Source organism: Squalius cephalus, assembly GCF_949319135.1.
Source record: "Squalius cephalus genome assembly, chromosome: 2".
Classification (NCBI taxonomy): Eukaryota; Metazoa; Chordata; class Actinopteri; order Cypriniformes; family Leuciscidae; genus Squalius; species Squalius cephalus.
In genome coordinates, this window is record NC_137123.1 from 13,563,818 (window position 1) to 13,587,131 (window position 23,314).

At 36.9% G+C, this 23,314-nt stretch overlaps 1 protein-coding gene across 1 annotated transcript; it reads left to right on the forward strand.

The window, feature by feature from the left end:
- Window positions 1–416: 416 nt before the first annotated feature.
- LOC307152110 (complement C3-like) lies at window positions 417–21,956 on the forward strand (the record flags this gene model as incomplete). Its single annotated transcript, XM_079860506.1, has 41 exons — window positions 417–490; window positions 1,887–2,079; window positions 2,241–2,403; window positions 2,503–2,576; window positions 2,801–2,889; window positions 3,223–3,305; window positions 3,417–3,504; window positions 3,649–3,754; window positions 4,064–4,184; window positions 4,313–4,428; window positions 4,539–4,685; window positions 4,790–4,993; window positions 5,077–5,268; window positions 5,345–5,500; window positions 5,606–5,735; window positions 5,843–5,914; window positions 6,508–6,708; window positions 6,916–7,030; window positions 7,112–7,203; window positions 7,839–7,978; window positions 8,105–8,314; window positions 8,594–8,651; window positions 9,016–9,102; window positions 9,183–9,386; window positions 9,487–9,562; window positions 9,665–9,824; window positions 10,907–11,002; window positions 11,152–11,302; window positions 12,535–12,698; window positions 14,521–14,679; window positions 14,949–15,008; window positions 15,095–15,185; window positions 15,638–15,686; window positions 16,007–16,097; window positions 16,612–16,701; window positions 17,393–17,498; window positions 18,596–18,685; window positions 18,774–18,854; window positions 18,948–19,031; window positions 19,341–19,476; window positions 20,647–21,956. The coding sequence occupies 41 exons, from the start codon at window positions 417–419 to the stop codon at window positions 20,783–20,785; spliced, it is 4,938 nt and encodes a 1,645-aa protein (XP_079716632.1). The 3' UTR covers window positions 20,786–21,956.
- Between the last annotated feature and the right edge of the window lie 1,358 nt (window positions 21,957–23,314).

Here is a 23,314-nt window from a genome sequence, read left to right on the forward strand (position 1 = left end):
AACATTTTATGCAACTGAGATGAAGGGAACCATGTTTAATAACTACGGAAAAGTCGATTTGGGGTCATATAAAGGGCCGAGATCAATGGGAACAAACCTGCTTTCTTTACCTAATATAAACTCTGAATGATTGATTGATTGATCAATCTATTTAAAGGCACATCACTGCATGACAGCATGATGCTGCAGTGATGGTCTTTTTTTACAATCTGTGGTCTGACCCAGAGGAGAAGAAAGCGAAAATGTCACAACTTTAATCGCACAAGATGATCATAGTGAATCATAGTTCAGGTCCCTCCACCCATGTTACCCAATAACTGACAGTGAGGATGATGATGATGCTCTTCACTGAGGGAGGGACTCAAGTGAGGATGAATATATTGAGAATGAGCGTCTGCTATAGTTCAGATACAGGCATGATGCGCGTGGACTCGGTGTGGCTGGCGGCGGTACTCGTCTCATTACCCCTCCTCTCCCTCTGCGACCCCCTGTGAGTATAAACACACACAACTGATGCTTGTTGAGTTGTGATGAAATGGATTTAAAATCTTATTTAAAATAGCTGTTAAGGTCTTTCTCCAGCTTTAAGAAATTAGTTCCCAGCTACAGGATTGTTGTGTCTTGTTAATCTGTTTTTGCAAAGAGCTTCTGATTAGTCCAACCAAATCACTCACAACAGAATGAGATAATTGTGGGTGTAACTGTTAAGTAAGGGATAATGTGTGAGCCGGTTGTTATAGTGAATAACAACCCCGACAGGCTGAACGGGATCCCGACGCGAAGCGGAGGGATCTTGAATCAGCCTGAAGGGGTTGTTATTCACTATAACAACCGGCTCACTATACATTATCCCGCTTATTACATGGCTACCTACAAAATAAATAAATAATTTGACACAAATTATTTATTCAAAAAGGAGTTTATTGATTTAAAAACGATTGTATTGCTTCCGCCAAAGAAAATAGTCCATTCCGCGTCCATAGCAACGCGCTGTTTTTCATGGCAACGGTCTGTTATACTTCGCAGCGGTCTGTTATAAAGAAATAACAGACCGCATTCTACATTGGAATTCAGCCAAGCCATGTAATAAATGGTGTTAAATGAATAGTTCACTTAAAATTTTAAATTCTGTCATTACTTACTCACCCTCAAGTTGTTTCAACCCTGTCTGAGTTTCTCTCTTCTGCTGAACACAAAAGAAGATATTTTGAAGAATGTCAGTAACCAGACAGTTCATGGACCCATTGACTTCCATCATAGGAAAAAAAAAAATACTGTTGAAGTCAATGGGTACATCGACTGTTTGATTACCGACATTCTTCAGAATAACTTCTTTTGTGTTCAGCAGAAGAGAGAAACTCATACAGGGTTGAAAAAACTTGAGGGTGAGTAAATGATGACAGAATTTAAAATTTTAAGTGAACTATTCCTTTAAACATAAAGTACCGTATTTAAATTAATCTCATAAGATAACTTTGGAAGCCAGAATTTTCAGTAAATAATACATTATTTAGTGCTGTATCCTTTGTAAAAGTGCTGTGAAATGAGACTAAGATATATTGGTAACACTTTAGTTTAGAGTCCAATTCTCACTATATACTAGTAGCTCATTAGGATGCATATTACTAGGATATTATAGCTGTTTATTAGTACTTATAAAGCACATATTAATGCCTAATTCTGCATGACCATATTCTACATCCCTTAATTCACCCAATACCTAAACTTAGCAACTACCTTACAAACTATTAATAAGATGTAATCAGGAGTTTATTGAGGCAAAAGTCATTTAGTTAAAAGTGGGAATTGGACCCTAAAATAAAGTGTGACTGAAATATTCTTCTGTATTCCCACCTGCTCCTCCTAAATGAACCTGTATTGTTCAGCTACATTCTCTCGGCCCCGAACCTGCTGAGAGTCGGGTCCGCAGAGAAAGTGTTTGTGGAGGCGCAGGACTATTCTGGAGCCAGTCTGGATGTTAAAATCTCTGTGAGAAACGTTAAAGACAAGCGTGAAGTGACGAGTACATCAGTTGCTCTGACATCTGCCAAGAACTACCAGGAGCTGGTAGATATAGAGGTGAGAAGGTTGTCTATGTGTCAAAAATGTCCATATGTTAACATGCATATCAGAGAGGATGTGTTTTACAGTGGACTCAAACCGATGGATGGTAGTTTGCTATGTTGGGCTTTGTGTGAACACTGTTCCAGCGTGTTGTTTCGTGTATCGTGTGCCTGTAGGTACCTGGTAATGCATATGCCTATGAGAAGGGAGTGGAGCAATATGTCATCCTGCAAGCTCAGTTTCCACAGAAGCTGCTGGAGAAACAGGTCATGGTGATTTTCCAATCTGGACACATAGTTTTACAGACTGATAAAACCATCTACACTCCAGCCAGCACAGGTGGAAATATTTGCTGTTCTACATTTGTTTGTGGTGGAGCCAGTTTTGTCTCTTGAGATCTTTGATGCAATGACACAGATGTTTGTCTTCTCCTTCTAGTTTTTTACAGGGTGTTTTCACTGAGTCCAGGCATGAATCAGGCCGTAGAAAGTGGAGTCCGAGTGGAGATCTTGGTAAATGTGCCGTCCGTCTGTGTATTTGTGCATATTAAACTACAGTGGGGTCCAAAAGTCTGAGATCACCGGCATTTTTTTTTAGACTTTTGTACTCTACAGTGAATGTGAATAACTGATTTTGTCTGGTTGTGCATGCAAGCTCAAATTTGTTACACACAAATATGTTTATATGTGTTCGTCAATTTCACTGCAACTAGAGAATAAATCTTCAATGTTGACAGACACCTGATGGCATCAGCCTTCAGAGCAAATCCGTTTATCCCAGTGGAGGACTGGTGTCAGGAACATTCAGCCTGACTGATCCGGCCAGGTGAGTATCCTTGTCAATACTTCAAATGTATTGAATATACTTAAAACCTAATATTGCTGAGTCAGTTTGTTGGCACTTTTCCAAAAATAGAGTACAGTACAAATTGGTGGACACATCTTTGTGCCTTTATTGCTTTTGCTTGTCCTTAGGAATTGGACAAGTGTTCAATATGTTTAATATTTATTTTGAAATTAGCCCAAATAAATTGCAAACCTCATTTAAAATAAATAATATGATATCATATTAAATTTTTCTGAAGATTTTTTGAAAAATGTTGTACCCTTTTTGTGGAAAGTACCTGTTATCTTTTAATAAGACTGTGACTTTTATTAGCCCAGGGATGTGGAAACTTATGGCGTGGCACCAGAACAGCCCACAGACAAACTTCTCCAGTGAGTTTGAAGTCAAGGAATACGGTAAGTGTCTCTGGATGGGTCTTTGCGAGCTGTTACGAAACAGCATTGCACAATACACCAATGACATTTGCAATGCAGTGTTAACTCAGGTTCTTCCCTTTCCTCTTGCAGTCCTGCCCAGCTTCGAGGTCTCTTTGAGACCACAGAAAGCCTTCTTCTATGTGAACGATGACAGTCTATCAGTCGAGATCGAAGCCAAGTACAGCACTTTTTTTGTACTTAATATTATGGCCATATGCATGTTTTCTAATTTAATAGCTAGCAAATATTAATACAGTTGCAATAATGTTTTAGAATATATTAGCTATTAAAGTATATAAGTGTGTGTTTGTGTATTCTAAAGGTATTTGTTTGGGGAGACAGTCAATGGTCATGGATTTGTTGTATTTGGTGTGATTACTGAAGATAAAGGGAAGATAAGTATGCCAGGCTCCTTACAGAAAGTGAAGGTACTACTCTCTCTCTCTCTCTCTCTCTCTCTCTCTCTCTCTCTCTCTCTCTCTCTCTCTCTCTCTCTCACTCTCACTCTTTAGGATTATTTCTTCTCCATATATGAATCATTTCTGTGGGTTTTTTTCTATATAAAAAGGCCCTCTTCAAGAATGGCGTAAACTCAGAAACACGTGTCTTATGTGTTCATAATTTCTACTTAGACATATGCAGACACACACACAAAGTATAATGAGTCCATATATGACAGTTGATAGTTGACAAATACATTTGCACAGATCTGATCAAGTTTTCCTGTTGAATGTCAGATCTCTGATGGAAGTGGAACTGCAGAACTGAGAAGAAATCACATCCTAGAGACCTTCCCAAACATCATGCAACTTGTTGGCCAATCACTGTACATTACAGTGAGTCTGCTGACCGACACTGGTAAGAACTACACCATGTCTGGCATACCTTCTTCTTGGACAACAGCGTGGACATGTTCAGGCCTCAGAAACATTATGTAATGTGCATGTGTTCATTTCTGTTTATTATCATACGCTTGTGTGTTTCAGGCAGTGAAATGGTGGAAGCTTCCAGGAAAGGCATTCAGATTGTGACATCACCGTACACCATCCACTTCAAAAGAACACCACAATTCTTCAAACCTGGGATGCCCTTCGATGTCTCGGTATAAAACATAGGCTAAAAAGCAAAAACATGATTTGATAACCTTAAGAGCAATGTTTCAGTAAATATTACTGTGTTCCTTATTTTTTTTGTTCTGGGTTTTATGTTAAGGTCTATGTAACAAATCCTGACCAAACTCCTGCTAAAAATGTGGAAGTAGAGGTCAATCCTGGAGGGGTCAGAGGTCAAACAAGAGCCAATGGCATTGCGAAGGTTACCATAAATACTCCAGGAGGATCTTCTACACTGCAGACCACTGTAAGACCTTCCATCTCAACTGATGTTCAGTCAGATTAACAGATGTAAAAAAAAACCAATGGAGTATATTACTGCACATATAACAATGTATTGATTCTTTTCAGGCAAAAACCAAAGATCCACAATTAAGCGACGAACAGCAGGCAGTGAAGACGATGACGGCTCTCGCTTACATTCCCAAAGGCGGCTCCAACAACTACCTGCACATCGGCATTGATGCTGCAGAGCTTCAGATCGGTGATCAAATGAAAGTCAATCTCAACACTGGACGAAGTCCAGGAGCCAAAGATCAAGATTACACATACATGGTTAGAGACAGTCATGTCATGATTCAAGCAGTGACAATGTTTCCAAAAATGTATTCAGTGTCTTTTATTTGCCTCATTTTCAGATCTTAAGTAAAGGTCAGATTGTTCAAGCGGACAGGTTCAAGAGGAGAGGACAAGCTCTAGTGTCTCTGTCTCTACCTGTAACCAAAGACATGGTGCCGTCCTTCCGCTTTGTGGCTTATTACCATGTGGGCTCGTCTGAGGTGGTGTCTGATTCAGTCTGGGTCGACGTGAAGGACACGTGCATGGGAACGGTATTTTGGCCCTGGTCATACAACACTGTGAATTGATCTTCATTTGTTTTCTGATCTATGTTCTTTGCTCTCCCAGCTTAAAGTGGAAGTCCGCAATCCTAAGAATGTCTATGAGCCTGGTGAAGAATTTGGCTTGAGACTAACAGGAGACCCTGGGGCCAAGGTTGGGTTGGTTGCTGTGGATAAAGGTGTTTATGTTCTCAACAACAAGAACAGACTAACTCAAACAAAGGTTGGTAGATCAGAATTGAATCCTTCCACTGTAACTGTAATGAGGCCAAATCTTCTTACCTAAACATATTGACTTCATTCACTTTGTCATTAATTCCTCCAACAGATCTGGGACGTTGTTGAGTCACATGACACTGGCTGCACAGCAGGAAGTGGAAAAGAAAGCATGCAAGTTTTTAGTGATGCCGGCCTGCTGTTTGAGTCCAGCTCTGCTGGAGGCACTAGCGTCAGAAAAAGTACTTGCATTATTTACTTGACCTATTCAAAATGATCCACGTACAGACTTCACTATTATCAATGAATGCATCTGACTAATTCCATTTTTAAAACTGGTCTGTTCCAGATGCCGCATGCCTTTCTTCATCTCGAAGGAAAAAACGAGAAGTGAGCATAAAACAACTCTGGGAGACTCTAGGTTAGAAAGCTTTATTCCTCCATTTACACCCATAAATAGCAAACCTCAAATTTTACACTCAGTGAATGATCCCAAGTTTAGTTACTAGGTTTCATTTGAATCAAAATAATTGTCAAGAAACTACTTTAGATGCATCATAGATGAATGGTTTGGTATGTACAGTATGTGAATAGCATTTGACCAGCACTGTATCAACACAAATGTGAGGATGGCATCATTGACACAAATTTTGAGTTTGAGAAAATACATATGACATTAAATTTTGCAAGTTCAACACTAGAGAATTTGAGAGAGAGACCTTAAATTTGGCCTGAAAAAACTTTGGAACTCCCCACAACTAGTGTGTCATTTATCACAACTTCTTACCATACAGTTCTAGGGGTTCATACAGCTCATGGACTCCCAGCCAGAGATGAGGGTGATGGCAAGAAAATGAACAGAAACCATATGTGCCTATACACCCTTGGTGCTGGCCCCCAATTGAAAAGACATTTATAATCAGTAGATGTAAAAGATAAGTCAAAACAAAAAAAGACTAACCAAATTTTATGTAATCAGTCCCTGTCCATTTCTCTTTTCTGATCCACCTCTAGTGAACAAGTACTCTGGCCTTGAGAAGGATTGCTGTATGGATGGAATGAAGAATATGGTTGATTTGACATACACTTGTGAGTATCGGGCAGGATTTATCCTGGATGGAGAGGAGTGCAGACAGTCTTTCCTGTACTGCTGCAATGAGATGACCAACAACAAAAAAGAGGCAGATAAAGAGGGCGAACAGCTTCTATCCCGCAGTAAGAGCATTCTCAAAAATAGTATACATATTTCAATTTAAACACTCGAGCGAATTCACCTGGACTCACATCCTGCTTCAGGTCTGTCTTGAGCAGGCAGAGCTGTTACAAGTTGTGGTTCTGGAATTGCAGGAATTGATCCAATTGGAAAATTACCTTCTTACCTTCTGTTTTGTCTAAATAAATCAACCACCCTTTCACCCACAGGTGAAACTGAAGAGTTTGTGAACTCAGATGACATTGTGTCACGTACGCTCTTCCCTGAAAGTTGGCTTTGGGAGGAAGTGGTGTTGCCTAACTGTCCGTCAACTGACCGCCAGTGGTGAGTATGACTTGCAGTTTTCAACAGTCAGTGCTCAGCCAGTGATGATCCTGTTTAAGTAAAAGATGATCTCTCTTTTAGTCAAACAACCACCATACCCAGAAATGGCCTACAGTTGAAAGACTCCATAACTACCTGGGAAATCACAGCCATCAGCTTGTCCAAGACGCATGGTACAGATTGATGTTGTAAACATACAAACCACTTGTCCATATTAAAGGAAATTCCAGGGAATTTTCCATCCTTATGCATTGCATTTGTGGCATGCACTCAAAAAAATGCTATGTTGGATTTAATTAACTTTTTTTTATGTCAAATGTTGGCTTTAATTAACTTTTTTATGTCAACAGGTTCCACGTAACTAGGTTACATTGGATTTATGTAACATTATTTATTTCAATTAACTTAAGTTAATTACATAAGGTTAATCCAAGCGTTTAGTTGAATAAGGTTAACAGTCTTAATTTTGTCCAAAACAATTAAGTTAATTAAGTTCAATTATCCTAAAATTTATATTTTTACATTCAACCAAAACAAATAATCCAGTTTCTGGCATTGGATTAACCTTATGTAATTAACTTAAGTTAATTGACATAAAAAAGTTAATTAAAGCCAACATTTGACATAAAAATAGTTAATTAAAGCCAACATAGCATTTTTTTGAGTGCATGCTGTTGATTACCCCAGACAATAATTTCAATGCATCGCTCCATTTTCTATGTCCTGTTGTCCTGGGCTGAAAATGTTCTAGGCCTACAAAACATCTCATGCTTTCTGTGACGGCTTGCTCTCTTTTTTCTCTACAAAGGTATCTGTGTGGCAGATGTTCATGAGATGATAGTGATGAAGGACTTCTTTATTGACCTGAAGATTCCATATTCAGCCGTGCGCAATGAGCAAATTGAAATCAAGGCCATTATCCACAACCTCTACGGCAGAAAAGTAAAGGTCAGATTGGAAGAATGTTTTACTATGGCAAACCTTATCAGACAGGCGCTCAGCGTGATGACAAAATATGCTTTGGCTATTCTCCTTTCTTCTTAAGGAGTATCTGACTTTCATTTCTTGCATTAGGTACGTGTGGAACTGAAGGAAACCAAGGACATCTGCAGCCCGGCCAGTAATAAAGGAAAGTTCCAAATCGTAGTGGCGGTAGATGCTAAGTCATCATATTCAGTACCTTTTGTCATTGTCCCAATGGCTTTTGGACGCCATGCAATTGAGGTGAAGGCAGCTGCCTCGGGACGTGGAAGCGATGGCGTGAAGAAAGATCTCCTAGTGGTGGTAAGAAAAAAAAAAAAAAAAAAACCCATCTTGATTAGAAAACAAAAAGACAGTATATCATTTGCAGAGTGTAGGTTTAACATATTGTGAACAGAACACAAGAGATGCCAAAACATGCAGATTCCATACAGGGACATAAAGAAATGGACTGGCATACATTCCCCACAGCTTTCCTCAAGTTTTAAAGAAAACGAAACATGCTAGTTGCAAATATGTATTATGTGTTTTTTGAACACAGAGAATTTGTTCTCTCACTCACTCTTCTCTTAATTTCCTTAGGCTGAAGGCGTTTTGACCAAACTTAATCAAAATCTACAGTTAAATCCTTCTAAGAAAGGTAAGATGATTCCAACAAAACAAAGAAATGCACACAAATCATTGTTTTGTCATCATTTACTTTTTTGACTGATTTTTTTTTGGGGGGTAGACTAATACTTGAAGGGGAAATTTGTAGCCTCTGGAACTGATTGTCAAGGATATATATATTTTTACCTTTATATGGGCATTTCATGAGTTGTTGGGAGTGTTTTCTTCACATTCAGTGTTTTGTGAATGTTTCAAGTTTTATGATTTTTGTCTTGAGCCCTGGATGATTTCTTTGTAAATAATAAATAAAGGCCACACTAGTCATTCAAATTCCTGTCCTGCATGTACAAATAAGAGTGAAGCATGACTATACAGTTCCCATATTTCTGGAGCAGGTGGTGAACATGTGGAGGTTATCAGGAGCCTAATACTGAGGGACCAGGCGCCCAACACACCTGCGACCACATATGTATCAGCAATAGGTGATTCTTCTAACCAATCCTGTAAGTAAAACAAACTATGGCTTAGTTTTTTACCAGTATGTCAATCTCTTTGTGCACAGGAGATTTGATCAGCATAACAATAGAGGCGGCTATAAGTGGTCATGCCATGGGTTCCCTGGTTGTCCAGCCTGGTGGCTGTGGGGAGCAGAACATGATTGGCCTAACGATGCCTGTCATTGCAACGCATTACTTGGATAAAACCAATCAGTGGCACACCGTGAAGGCTGGGCTTAGACAGACAGCTGTTTTCTATATTACAAAAGGTAAACTAAACATAAGACTGGAATGCAAACTATTGTGCTCTGAAACTTTTGTTTCACATTCTTGTATAGAGTCTGGCCATCTAATTGTGTTGATGTACAGGTTATAATCAACAGCTGGCGTATCGTAAAACCGACGGGTCGTATGCCGCATGGATTAATCGCCCAAGCAGCACCTGGTAACTGATATATTTCTCAATAGTTCTACTTGTTTGGTAAGAACTATTAATCAAGCATCTTGCCATCATTAAGACTAAATTTTAGTTGCCTTTCTCCTAAAGGTTGACAGCGTATGTTGCTAAAGTATTTGCCATGGCCAGTAACATCATAAACATAGACCAGAATGTGATCTGCTCTGCTCTCAAGTGGCTCATACTGAACAAGCAGTTACCCGATGGTACTTTCAAAGAAGATGCCCCTGTAATTCATGGAGAGATGATTGTGAGTGAGACCTGTTTTAAACACTATGACACTTTAAAGATAGTTCACCCAAAAATGAAAATTCGCTCATCTTTGACTCAACTTCATGTTGTTCCAAACCTGTATGACTTTCTTTCTTCAGTGGCCATACTACTTGTGTGCTATGTTTTAAGTCATCTGAAGCCTATAATATATTTGTTTTAACAGAACAAAATTTAAGTTGTTATTTACTGAAAATGTCATCTTCCATAACTTCTTTCATTTGTGCTTCCACATATTCAAACTTAGCACATACGAAACAACAAAAACAGAAGGTGGTTTGTCACTGACATCTAACCAGGTGTAAAACCATTACAAATTATGCAGCAACTTTTACCTTAATATATCTATCTATTAAAGTCTACAATACAATTGCAAAAAAAGCTTTTCCCAAGACTTCCTTTTACATTAGTTGAGTTAGAAGTTGACATTTTGAACTCTTCAAACAAACAGAGTGAGTGTTTTCTCAGCTGATTAAGATGGAAAGTATTTTAACATTGAAAATATTAAACAGCAGCGTTAACCTGCAAGCATTTATTTTACAATTTATCTTCTCAGTTTTAAGGTGTGGTTACCGTTGCTCCGCGGAATTTTGCAGGCGAAAGAAAATGGCACCTGATGCTACAAAATACCGTGAATGAAGTACAAGAATAATGACAAAATGAACATCCAAGGATAATTCTACCAGCTATCAAACAGACCATCCCTAATTAACTGCTTTAAAAACACTCCCTTTTATTAATATATGTATATAATAATATTTAAGTGTAGTGTTGTACAAAAAGGGCAGAGTAGATACAGCTTGTCCATTGTTGTTCTTTTGTTATGCTTTGTTGCTAAGTCACGAGTCTCTACTCACACAGAAATCACTGTCGAACATCAACCAAGAAGCTTGTTATTGGTCAACAATGCAAATTTTTTTTGCGGAGGTTTATCTAGCGAAATTCTTCACTGTGCCAGTTCCCATTTAAATGACTGGATTTCACGTGCAAAATTTCACACTGCAATGGTAATTGTGACCACACCTTTACTTATGCATTATTTCTGACATCACTGTGACACAGGGGAACGTACGTGGGACAGACACACAAGCATCCATGACGGCATTTGTGCTCATTGCCCTACAGGAGGGGAGAAGCACGTGTGCTGGCCAAATCTCAGTGAGTCCTGCTAGGCTTTGAGTTAATACTTGAAAAAAGTGAAAAGTGAAAATCTGTTGCTAGCTTCATTGAACTACATATCAGCAATGTTAATTTATTATATGTCATGCACGTAATTTATTCTCGCATTTGTTTTTATTCCTCTTTAGAGTCTCGAGAGTAGCATTGATAAAGCCATCGCGTACCTTAGATCTCAGTTAAATGGCCTGACGAACCCATACTCAGTGGCTATGACATCTTATGCTCTAGCCAATGGAAATGCACTTGTCAAACAAGTCCTCTTAGGAAAAGCCTCTGCAGGTAAAGAAACACCCTTTTCTTATGATTATTTGAGCTTGAAATGTACAGGAGTCAATATGCTGATTGTTGATAACTGTGTGTGTCATCATAGATTAAACTTTCGTGCTCATGTTTGTTAAAAACTTCTAACTGATTTTTATAATATTGCTGGATCTCATGCTGCAGTAACACAGGGTTTGTGACGTGAATTATATTAATGGCACAACACAATTTTTAGATTCAAAAGACAAAAAAAGACTAAAGATATAATAAGAGTTAAGAGCCCAACTAATGGAAACACTAATCATCATTATGGTGACTTCAAATGAAACACATTAGAGTTAAACCTCTGTTAATTCTCAATAAGAACTTCTGTAGACGTCTGACAGAAATAAAGTCAGTCTGGTTAGTAATAAGTGAAGCTGGTAATGCTGTTTGTGGAGTTGTTTAATCCTCCTCTGCTGAGATCTTCACAGATTTAATGTCTTCTTTTCTCATCAGTTGATTTCATCTTAGACTGTGGCTGAAGTCAGTTGTAGTTCTTGTGTTTCTGCTCGTCTCTTTTTCTGTTCTCTTCTTTCTTTCAGTGATTCTGCTTGTTAACAGGCTTATTAAGGCTGAGATGACTCTATATTTAATATACACAGACTTTGTGGCTCAGATAAGGTTCAGTTCTGGTTTATTTCTTTGCTCTTGGCTGAGATGTGGCATTGATATGGCCTGCTTGTGGCCCAGATCTGGCAAACAGGAGCGGTCCGCCCAAGGGCTGTCATTCCACACTGCAAGTGGGCCAGATCATCTTTCCAGGTGTGCCAGATGTGGGCCGGATCTGGGATGTCAAAATGTTGCTATGTGGGATGCAGCACCCATATCATCCTATCAGCATTAACATTTCTTGTTTTACCTGCCTAGGCATCAAAGCAAAAATTATTAAGATGCAGAACAACACATAACATGTAACATTATTCAAAGCAAGGAAGACAAAGACTCAAAAATCTTGATTATTATAAACTTTTGACTGGTAGTGTAGAATGATAATGAAAATAAACACATACAATTTGCATAAACAAATAAACAATGATGACACAATATAAAACTTCATATAAAACAATATAAAACAAAGTTAAGAAGCATATAATGTGTTTTGAATTTTTGTCTACCCTATTTCAAAAATAAAGTATAGTTGCTTTGGAACAATATTTATGGCGAAATATGCTGTAAAAATAAAATTATACCAAATTAACCCCATACAGATGGAAGTCACTGGCTCGTGCCTGGAAGCAGTAGCTTTACTTTGGAGGCTTCGGCCTATGCACTTCTGGCTCTTGTTAAAGCTGGAGACTTTCAGAGCGCAGCTCCCATCGTAAACTGGCTCAACAACCAGAGGCAGTCCAATGGAGGATATGGCACAACTCAGGTTTGTAGTGTACATTAAACATCGTATAGCTGTCCATACAGTATGTTTAATATGCAACATATATATATATATATTTATATATATATATATATATATATATTTTTTTTTTTTTTTTTTTTTTTTTTTTTACAATAGCTAGGACACATTTCTCAATTTTTCAAAACCTTTCATTTCTCATTACCAGCTTTCACTTTGGCACAGCAGTTAATTTCACATTTAGGGCCAGATTTACTAAACAGGGCAAATTAGTGTGATCCCAGAAAAGTGCTGATGGGAAGGTTCTGTGCGTGATCGACTGACGACGCGTAATTTAAAGAACACAGAGGCAGCCAGATCATTTCCAATAAATAATGGTGGTAAATAATGGTGCAAATACCAGTAAATTGACTAGTGCAAACCTTAGTAAATCACACAATCATCATAAATATTTGCGCATGAAAGAGAAATTCTTATGCATATACAATAAGGTCAGCCGCAAAAATAACTCTGTCTATGCCTTTTCAGCACGAGCTTTTCACTGCGTGTCTTTAAATCCTGACAGTAGTTTTTTAACGCCAAAAGAGGGTTTGCGCTGGCGCAAGCTGTAGGTAAATCTGGTCCCAGAAATACACTAAAACTTCCAAAATATTTCATACATGTCTCAAATCAATTCATTCTTCCATAAAACTAGAAAAGGTTTTTACCCAACAAACACACTGACTCATAAAACAATGACTTAAAAAACAAATCAAAACACGACCACAACAGATAAAATTTCTTTACAAAAAAGAATGACACTCAGTTTGTTACATGGTCCATGTTTACATTACAGTACAAAATGACCCCTAAAATGTCCACTTTGTATAGATGGCAATGAAAATGAAACACTAACACCCATGTAGGTGTTCAGATACGTACATCTAATTTTTTAAAATAGTATTTCATTTTTTAGATTTGGAATATATTTCATCATGGTAATGTATTACTCTGAAGAAATGTAGCATATTGCAGTCTTATTCAGTTTTTTATTATGCTAGGTATGCTAGGTTTTGAAAAGAGTATGTAAACATGCAAATCGGCCTGAACGCACACAGAGTTTTGGAGATGTTTGTGTCTGAGTGAGAAATGAATTCATGTCATTTGAACGATGTAGTCATTGGATGCATTTTGTGCCAAAGCCAAAACTGTAAAAGAACAGACTATAAACCTTAACCTTCACCGTTCCTTCACCCTTCCCTCGCACTTTGAAACATCTTTCCCTCTTGGGTATTTTTTTTTTTTTTAATTTACTTTTAAATTACTAGATTTCATCAATAAATAATAAATAAATAGTAATTTAAGCACATTACTCACATTCTTTCAACTTAAATTCAAAATAACTCACAATTTCATGCATAACCCTTTTAATTCAGCTTTGCTGACCTCTTGTGGAAAAAAAAATATATAAATTGATATTTCTTGACTCTAGATGGCCTTATAGCTCTATATGGAGCGAATGAGCTGTTCGTCGGGGTCCGTTGTAGCATTTTTAGGTTTTTCTATGTGTATTGAAGCAATCCTCGCACTCCATTCATTCCTATGGGGGTCAAATTGACCCGCGAGGGAAAGATATGTTACTTTTTTAAATTTCAACCACAAAAATCCATTCAATTTATTTTTTGTGTATTCGTGGTTCAAGTGCGACAAAATCCTTGGGTCTTGGACCCCTTCGATGAACATTCAATCTTTTAAAAAAATTGTTTAAATGTGTTTCGGGTCAAAATGACCCGAGGGAAAGATGAGGGACCAAAAGGGCAAAAACCTACACGCGAAAAACCGTTCAAACGTGTCTCCTCCCTCCCAGGCCACCATCATGGTGTTCCAGGCTGTAGCCGAGTACAGGATTAAAGTGACGGACATCAAGCTGTTAGAGCTGGAGATGACCATCCAAGTGGAAGGCAGCCAGCAGCCGATTGTGTGGAGGTTCAGCAAAGAAGACTCTCATCTCGCACAAACAACCAAGGTGAGTGGAAAACGTGTTTGCACGCTACCATTTTAATGTCATTGAGTTAATAATGTTAATAAAGTCCTAAGATGTATATTGTACAGTTAGATATAAATGACCCTTAATGTCACAGGGTGTAGCTTTAATTTCACACAAGAAGTCATATTGTTGTGGGTGTACCTGGTTTAAGATGAAACCTCTGTATGTAATTCTTATATTGATCAGCAACATTTGATATATTTTATCAAGATTGATTAGTATGCATTATTATTTTTGTCCATCAACAGCTTCCATCCAGCAGGCAGATCACCATCAGTGCCAAGGGTTCTGGAGAGGTCGCTGTAACTGTAAGTGACTGAAGAAAAAGCAATAAATCAAAGCTAAACACTGAAAATATACACCAGACCTTGGAAAACTCTTTTCTCCTCGGCAGGTTGTGACTGAGTACTATGCAAAACCGAAAGAGAGGAGTGACACCTGCAAGAACTTTGAGCTTGATTTGACTTTTGAAAGGGATGATCAAGGTCAGATTTGTGTGTCTTCAATTTTCAGAGAGAGACATGATCATAAATACAATATATTTAAAAATGTAAAAAAAAAATGTATGATCATGCTGGTCCTCACAAGTGTCATTTTGTCAGAATGTTTTGCATAATTTTACATTTGCTTACAATAAAAAAAAAATTACAATATTTTGTATTGTAACCAAAATTAAATACAATTTATTTATTTATTTTTCATGAAAGTAATAGTAATGTTTCTAAAACAGGCTTTGTTTTATTGATGCAAAATTAAATATATAATAAGATTCAAATATAATAAAAACAAATGTTTGCTTTTATTTTGTTTTTGGTGAAATGCCCTACACATTTTGTGACATTCGCCCACTTGTGTGTGTTTACAATTGGCAGGCACTTTTATCCAAAGTGACTTACAAATGAGGAAAATCACAAACAATTTCTTTCTTTCTTTTTAGTAACATATCTGGGAGCAACTGAGAGTTATAAACTCACTATCAAAACCAGGTGTGCAAATAAGTGCCATTTTCATCACTATATTCTGTTCTGATCAACTGAATACTGAAAGTATAAACTTGCACTAAACAATATCCAAGTTCAGTGAATAATGAAGAATTGATCAAATGAATTACTAATTAAGTTTAGTTTAACTAACATTGTGGACAGTCCAAAGTTTTGGCTGGAATTACAGTACTTTATCATGACATTTATTATATTCTGTTAAAGCTGATGTGTGCATGTTTTTTGACGTTAAGAGAGTTGGAGAAAACTGTCTCAACCTCATATTTTAGTGCAATTGAAAGTTCACGTTTTCTTTGACTCCACAGATATCTGTCTGCGGACAAGGACGCCACCATGTCTATACTGGACATATCATTACTGACGGGATTTGTTGTGGATGAGAATGATCTGAAGGCGGTATGGATCACTTTTTCATTATTATCACATTTGCTATTGCCAAAATGGAAAGTCCATGGGGTTTCAATTGAAATGTGCATATTAGTCCCAACAAACTGCATTTTTTTTTTTCACACTACGAAAAAATATGCATGGACTGCCCAATATTTCCACTACAATTTCAGTGCTAGATGAGCTTCCGGTCTGGGATTGTCCCACACTTAGCAAACTCTTTTAATAACAACTAATTATATTTTAATAACTATAGTCAGCATAAAATTTTAGCATATTATATTTAAATATACCTTTACTGTGAAGGTAAATCATATAAATATTGCTTTGTCCTGTTGTGGGAAATTTCCAAAATGTAATTTTATGCTTAATTTTCTCACAATTTTCATTCCCTGCGCTTCACGGGAAGTTGCGGTGGCCACCGAGGCTAAATGCAGAAGCGATATGCATTAAAGGTCATGAAGAAGCATAAGCAGAAAAGCTGTCAAACTCCCCAAAAATAACTTTCTGTTCCTGTTTGTAGCTGTCAACTGGACGGGACAGGCTGATTCAGAAATTTGAGATGGACAAGCAGCTTTCAGAGCGAGGATCCCTCATCCTCTACCTGGACAAGGTCTCTGTAGCAGTTTTACTCGGAAAACACTCATATATAGGTGTTGTAATGTTAGAAACAAGGTTAAAGGCAAAGTGAGACTCTTACTCCCTAAATTAAATAATAATTATGGTAACACTTTACAACAAGGTTCTTAGTTAACATGAACTAAGAATGAAATACTTTTTCAGCATTTATTAATCTTAGTTAATATGAATTTCAACATAATACAGTATTAAAACCAAAGGTTGTATTTGTTAACATTAGTTAATGCACTGTGAACTAACATCAACAAACAATGAACAGCTGTAGTTTTATTAACTAACATTAACAAAGATTAATAAATACTGTTACAAATGTATTGTTCATTGTTAGTTAATACATTAACTAATGAACCTTATTGTAAAGTGTTACCATAATTACTATAAGAATGAATAATAACATAGATTCTGTTACATAAATTCTATTCATATTTTTAAAGTGATTATAATATGCTGTGACTTTTCAATAACATCTAGTCAAAAAGAGGACAGAATAAGTTATATGTTCTTGTTATATGTTGCGTAATTTTTTTTTTTTAAATTGCATTTATAACAGTTGTTTTTTTTTGTTTTTTTTTTTGTTTTGTTTTATTTGAACTAAAAATGAAACTTCAAAATTCCTCCCGCATTCCCTACTATAAAGTGTCTGCTGTTTGCACTTACACTTGCAGATTTCAAATAACAGGAGAGATATGATCGCCTTCAGGCTGCACAGGATTATGAATGGAGGCTTTATTCAACCAGCAGCAGTCACTGTATATGAATACTACTCTATAGGTATGAAACTGATGAAACATGTACTCCAGTAGTCTGACATAAATTACAAAAAAGATTTGATAAGTTCCCCAGGAAACAAAGCCAGACCCAACCATAAATGCTTCTCAAATAAGCTGTCTTTGATTGATGTCATGCAAACTTCACAATGTGGAGCGTGCTGAAAATACTTCCTAAATGTTTAGAAAATGTTATTTTATTCTTCATTTTGTTTGGGTTTTTTTGTTCTTCAAGCCTAGCACAGATCACGCTTTCATCTAACAAAACAAGAAAAGAAAAAAACGAAAAAAAAAAAAAAAACGTACGGTTTAAACTGTCGTTGGCGCACGTGTGTGTTTGTGTGCTAACCATGTTTGGTTATAAATGTGTACCCACAAATGAGTTAACATGACAAAAAATCTTAAAACCTCCATTTACGGACGTCTTCATTTGTAAAATCGGTATAAAATAAGGTAAATATATATATATATATATATATATATATATATATATATATTTAATTGTAAAAATGCAGAAAGGTTTCTGTTAGGTTACAGTTTGAAGCTGTATGAAAACAAGTAGGCTAGGCTATACGCAACTTGTGTGTGTGTGTGTGTGTGTGTGTGTGGTAGCTACTCACGGAATCCTCGCGATTGCTGGAAAGAACAAAACCAATATTACCAGAAGAAAAACGAACAGAATTAAACTTAAAATTGTCTTTTTGTTGCCAGCTAAAACCACCATGCTCTCCTGAGATATTTCTCTCTTTCTTTTGCTCTTCACAGCGCGCGCGTGTTCCCGCCCTATCAGCTTATTTACATATTTTTCCCTCTGGCAAATCCACGGTTTTTTTTTTTTTTTTTCAACCACAATATATCATTTGCATTACAACAGTAGGTTCATAAAGAAAAAGCAGTAACTATTTTTAAATCATGATTAACTCTGCATGTTAAAGTCCCATTCAATTCATGATTACAGTAAAAGATGTTGTAAGTTTATTGATTATCTTTATGACTTATTTGGATATTATTTCCGTAGCTGACTGCTATATCTCAGATTCTACAACACAATCACTGTATACCCGTGTGACCCATGTGTTGTCATGATTCCTGAATGTTTAGAAAATCGCTGTGTGAAGTTTTATCATCCGACCAGGAAGGAAGGGGCTCTTCAAAAAATCTGTAAGAATGATGTCTGCCAGTGTGCCGAAGGTAACGTGCATTTTGTTTTCATGAAAGTTTAAGTAAGTTATGCTGTTAATCTACAGCAGGTTCATTTATCTGTCTATTGCTGATACAGAAAACTGCAGTCTTCAACAGAAGGAGAAAATTCAAGAGGCTCTGCGTAATAAGAAAGCATGTGAACCAAAAATAAATTACGGTAATAAATTATGAAAATTTCGTTTTTTTGTAGAGACAACACACTGCATCTAATGAGAATGTCTTCAGCATATATACTTATCATTTTTTACAGTTTATAAAGCTGTTCTGGAGAGTGAAGATGACGACGCTTCAACAGTTTATTACAATATGAGTATTGAAATTGCCCTCAAAAAAGGTATAATTCCTCACTCCAACCACTCTTTTGTGTATACATTTGTAAATGATGTCGATTTAAAGATTAAGTTTCCCACTTATTTCAGCAACAAGTTTAAAGCGATATACAAATGTTCTGCTGTTATCTTGTTTAAGTTTAATAACCCACAGTAAATAAGCTACACACGTCTGGCCTTTACAGTATTTTGGGAGAAACAAATTAGATTTGTTTTAGTTGTGTTGTGCCAGTACAAACATAGAGCCTCAAACATGTCACCAAACTTGTGTATTTGTGTTACATACAGTATTTAAATGTTGCTTATCTGTGTAGAGCCGGAAAACGATGTGGAGGGCAAGCGGCGCACTTTCACCGTACAGATCTCATGCAAAGAAGCATTGGATCTGAAGCGGGGTGAGAGCTATCTGATCATGGGCCAGTCTGAGGATGTACAACTGCAAGGTGGAAAGTAAGTGCACTTGACCTGTGGTTCAAAGCGTGTGTGTCCTGATCTGTGAAAATGCCTCTGTATTCCAGAGAGAGCTTTTTGTGTGCAATCACATTATTTGTAGACAATAACTACAATTAAACATTAGTGGGGTAGTTAATTGTGCCTGCTTGTTATTATTAAAGCACCATTTGCATTGTTGTACTACTCAATTCACTGAAGGAAGTATGAAAGCCTGGTAATGTTGCAAACATGACAAAAAAAGTGCATAGTGTAGTTCACATATTGTGCATTTACACTGCGCTCAAAAAAAAAAGAAAAAGCATGTAGCCTACTGTAGCTATCTGTATTCATAATAAATAAATGCTGCTCTCATTTTCATTAGAACATGCACAGAAACAATCTCATTTATAAAACATGCTAGCAACGTGTTAAATCACACTAGAAACATGTTGGCAACATGTTAAAACATGCTAGCAATGTGTTAATTTATGCTACAATCATGCTAGCAACACATAAAACATGCTAGCAATGTGCTAAATCATGCTAGAAAATGTTAAAGTCCCCCTGTAATCAATCATTTATCCAAAATTACATATTTAAAAGTTTTTACCTTGGGGAAAAAAATCTTCATACCTTAAAGTAGCTTGAATGTTACCCAACACCTTTGCCTCATTTAGTACACGCAGTTCTATGAATATGCAAATGAGCCCCGCCTCCACTCACTCACTCAGCTCAGAGATCCACTCGTTGACGATCACACGTTGATCTGATTGGTTACAAGGTAGTTTGTGACGTCAGAAACACCAGCGATTTCAAACTGTGTTTTTGAGACTGTCTTTGGTTCACTGCAGTTTTAAGGAGAAAATACTCAGAAATGGAGTCGACTTATGAATTTACACATGGTTTGTCTTAAAGCAGATTAAAAACATCACATAGACATATAAACAACATTAAAAGCTGGATTTTTTACCACAGGGGGACTTTAACAACTAAATCATGCTAGTAACGTGCTTAGTCATGTTAGAAAAATGCTAAGTTGTACCACAAGTGGATTCTTCTGTAAGAAGAATGAAAGAAATGTTAGACATTTTGATTTTGAAGAATAATCAAGGACAAAGGATTCAATTGATTCGTTTTAGTTTGTCATAAGACCTTGTTTAACATGCTCTTCCTCTGTTTCCTCTTCAGCGGTCGGTACGCTCTGGGCGAGAGGACCTGGGTGGAGTTTTGGCCCAGTTTGGAGCAGAGCAAGACGAGCGCTGAACTCAAAGAAAAATACGACGGCATGTTGAGTCTCCAGCAGGATCTGCGCTTCGGCTGCAGATAATCAGTCAAAGCGGCCCTAATGCCAGACTACAGCTTTTGATGACAAGATCATATTACAAAACTCAGGATAGCTTAAAGGATAGCTGTTAATTTTGACTGTTGCTGTTTTTTTTAATAACTATCCTGTTACCCAGCAAATTAAATAATGTATACCAGCTTGACTTACAATGTTTAAGCACATTTCCATAATAAAAAAAGTCTAGCAAGGTCATCCATTCTGATTACTGTCCCAAAACAATACACTTTTAGAGGGTACTGATTTAAAGGGGTCATGAACTGGATTATTTTATTATTTTATAATGTTTGCTGGGGTGCCCTTATAATGTTAGTATGATTTTTACATCAAAAATTTTCATAATTTAGAAATAAAAGGCATTTTTCCTAGCCTGATTTTAGCCTCTGATTTGAACGCTCTGTTTGAAGGGGCGTGTCTGCTGTGAGACTTCAGTGTCAACGCTTGTGATTGGCTGACATGTTTGCATATGGAATAGCTAAGAATTACAAGGGGAACTCTCTCGAAAACTTTTACAAAGTTTTTACTATTATTACAAATCACTGATCACAGATCAGACATTAGAATAGACAACTTGAATGAACTTGAAAATGAACTTCAGTGTCACTATGAGGTGATGAACTTCAGACTGAAGTGCTGTGTTAAACACTAACGCACACTTCCTTCCAAAGAAACTTACTTTTACGTCCTGCTGAGCTTGAATTATTGGAAAATTACACAACATAAAGTTCATGACACAACATAAGGTTACTAATTGCACATATTATATTATTTATAATTTTCAACATAGAGTAACCTTATGTTGTGTAATTTTTTCAATATTTCAAGCTCAGCAGGATGTAAAAGTAAGTGGACAATAGCTTTTACAGTCAGTCGGGTCCTTTTCATTTTTAAGTATAAGTGTGATAATTGCTTGGTTTAATGAGGAAGGTAATTTGCCAAATTCAAATGCTTCTGCAAGCATATTTTCAAATAATGGTAATATGTCTTCTGCATAACATTAAAAAAATTCTGCTGTAAAGTATCCTGTGAACTAATAGGTAAATCTAAGTCCTACTGTTGAGAGACACTCAGCTTAGGAAGGTATAATTTGTTGAGAAATGACATTATCTCTTTGTCTGTGGCAGTGTTTTCAGATGTAGGCTATAAAGATTTATATAAAATGTCTTGAATACATCATTTATTTCCCTAGATTTAGTTGCCATGCTTCCATCCCCAGTCGTCACTGCTGCTTCCGAAGATATGGACTTTAATATGTACCTAGCCAAAAATTTCCCTGCTTTATCCCCCAATTCAAAAATAGTCTGCCTGGCCCTAGAACAAAAGATATTCGGGGTTTTTTTTGGATATTATAATATTATATTCATATTTAAAGTGGGTCAATTCTTTTAAAATAGATTCAGATATATTCCTTTTTGATTTAGCTTCAGTGTTCTTAATTCTCCTTTCTGTGAGTTTAGCAGCATTGACCTTCTTCTTATGAGAAGAATATTGAATAATAAATATAGGCCCTTAGAAAGGCCTTCATGGCCTCCCAGGCCACTATGGCAGAGGGAGCTGTGGGGACATTGGTCTCCAAATATAGCCTAATCTGGGCTCGAAGATCTTCCTTAAATCCCACATCTTGTAATAAAGATGAATTAAAACGCCACATCTGTGTTCTTTCTGTTTCCTGATATGGGGTCATTTGTAGTCTGACCATGGTATGGTCTGTTACCAGAATGCTATCAATTAAACAGGATAGTGTGGCAGGCAGCAAGGAGCTAGAAATTAGGAAAAAAATCTATTCTTGAATAGATTTTGCGGGCTCCTGAGTAAAAAGTATAATCTCTGTCCGTTGGGTGGTAAAGCCTCCACACATCTGCGAGACCCATGAACACATTCTCTTAACAAGTGAAAACAGAGTCAGGCATTCTACTTAATGTTGGTTTACTTCTATCAAGGATTTGATCTAAGACAACATTGAAGTCTCCTCCCAGAAATATTGGATACTATCATGAAACTTACTTTCTAAGTCTACGAAAAAATTAGGGTGATCAACATTGGGTGCATATATATTGGCCAGTATCAGAGTATGTCCTTGTATCTCTGCTATTATAATTATTTTGCCCTCCTCCTCTTTAACCTCCCTCCTGAGCCTGAACTGTAAGCCTTTGTTAATTAATATAGCTACTCCTCGACTTTTAGATGACCCAGTGCTAAAGGACACGTGTCCTATCCAGTCCCTGCATAATTTAACTGATTCCTGGGGACAACAATGTGTTTCCTGCAAGAATACTACATCTTGTTTTTTTAGTTTTCAGATGTTCCAGTATTTTCTTCCTTTTAATTGGACAACCCAGGACATTCACATTCCAGGTTGAATAACATAATGTCCTCCCACTGCTAGCCATAACTTTCAATGTATGTTAAACATGAGTTCATTTTGACTGTTGCTTTTTTTTTAATAACTATCCCGTTACTTGGCAAATTAAATAATGTATACCAGCTTGACTTACAATGTTACAATTTCTTACA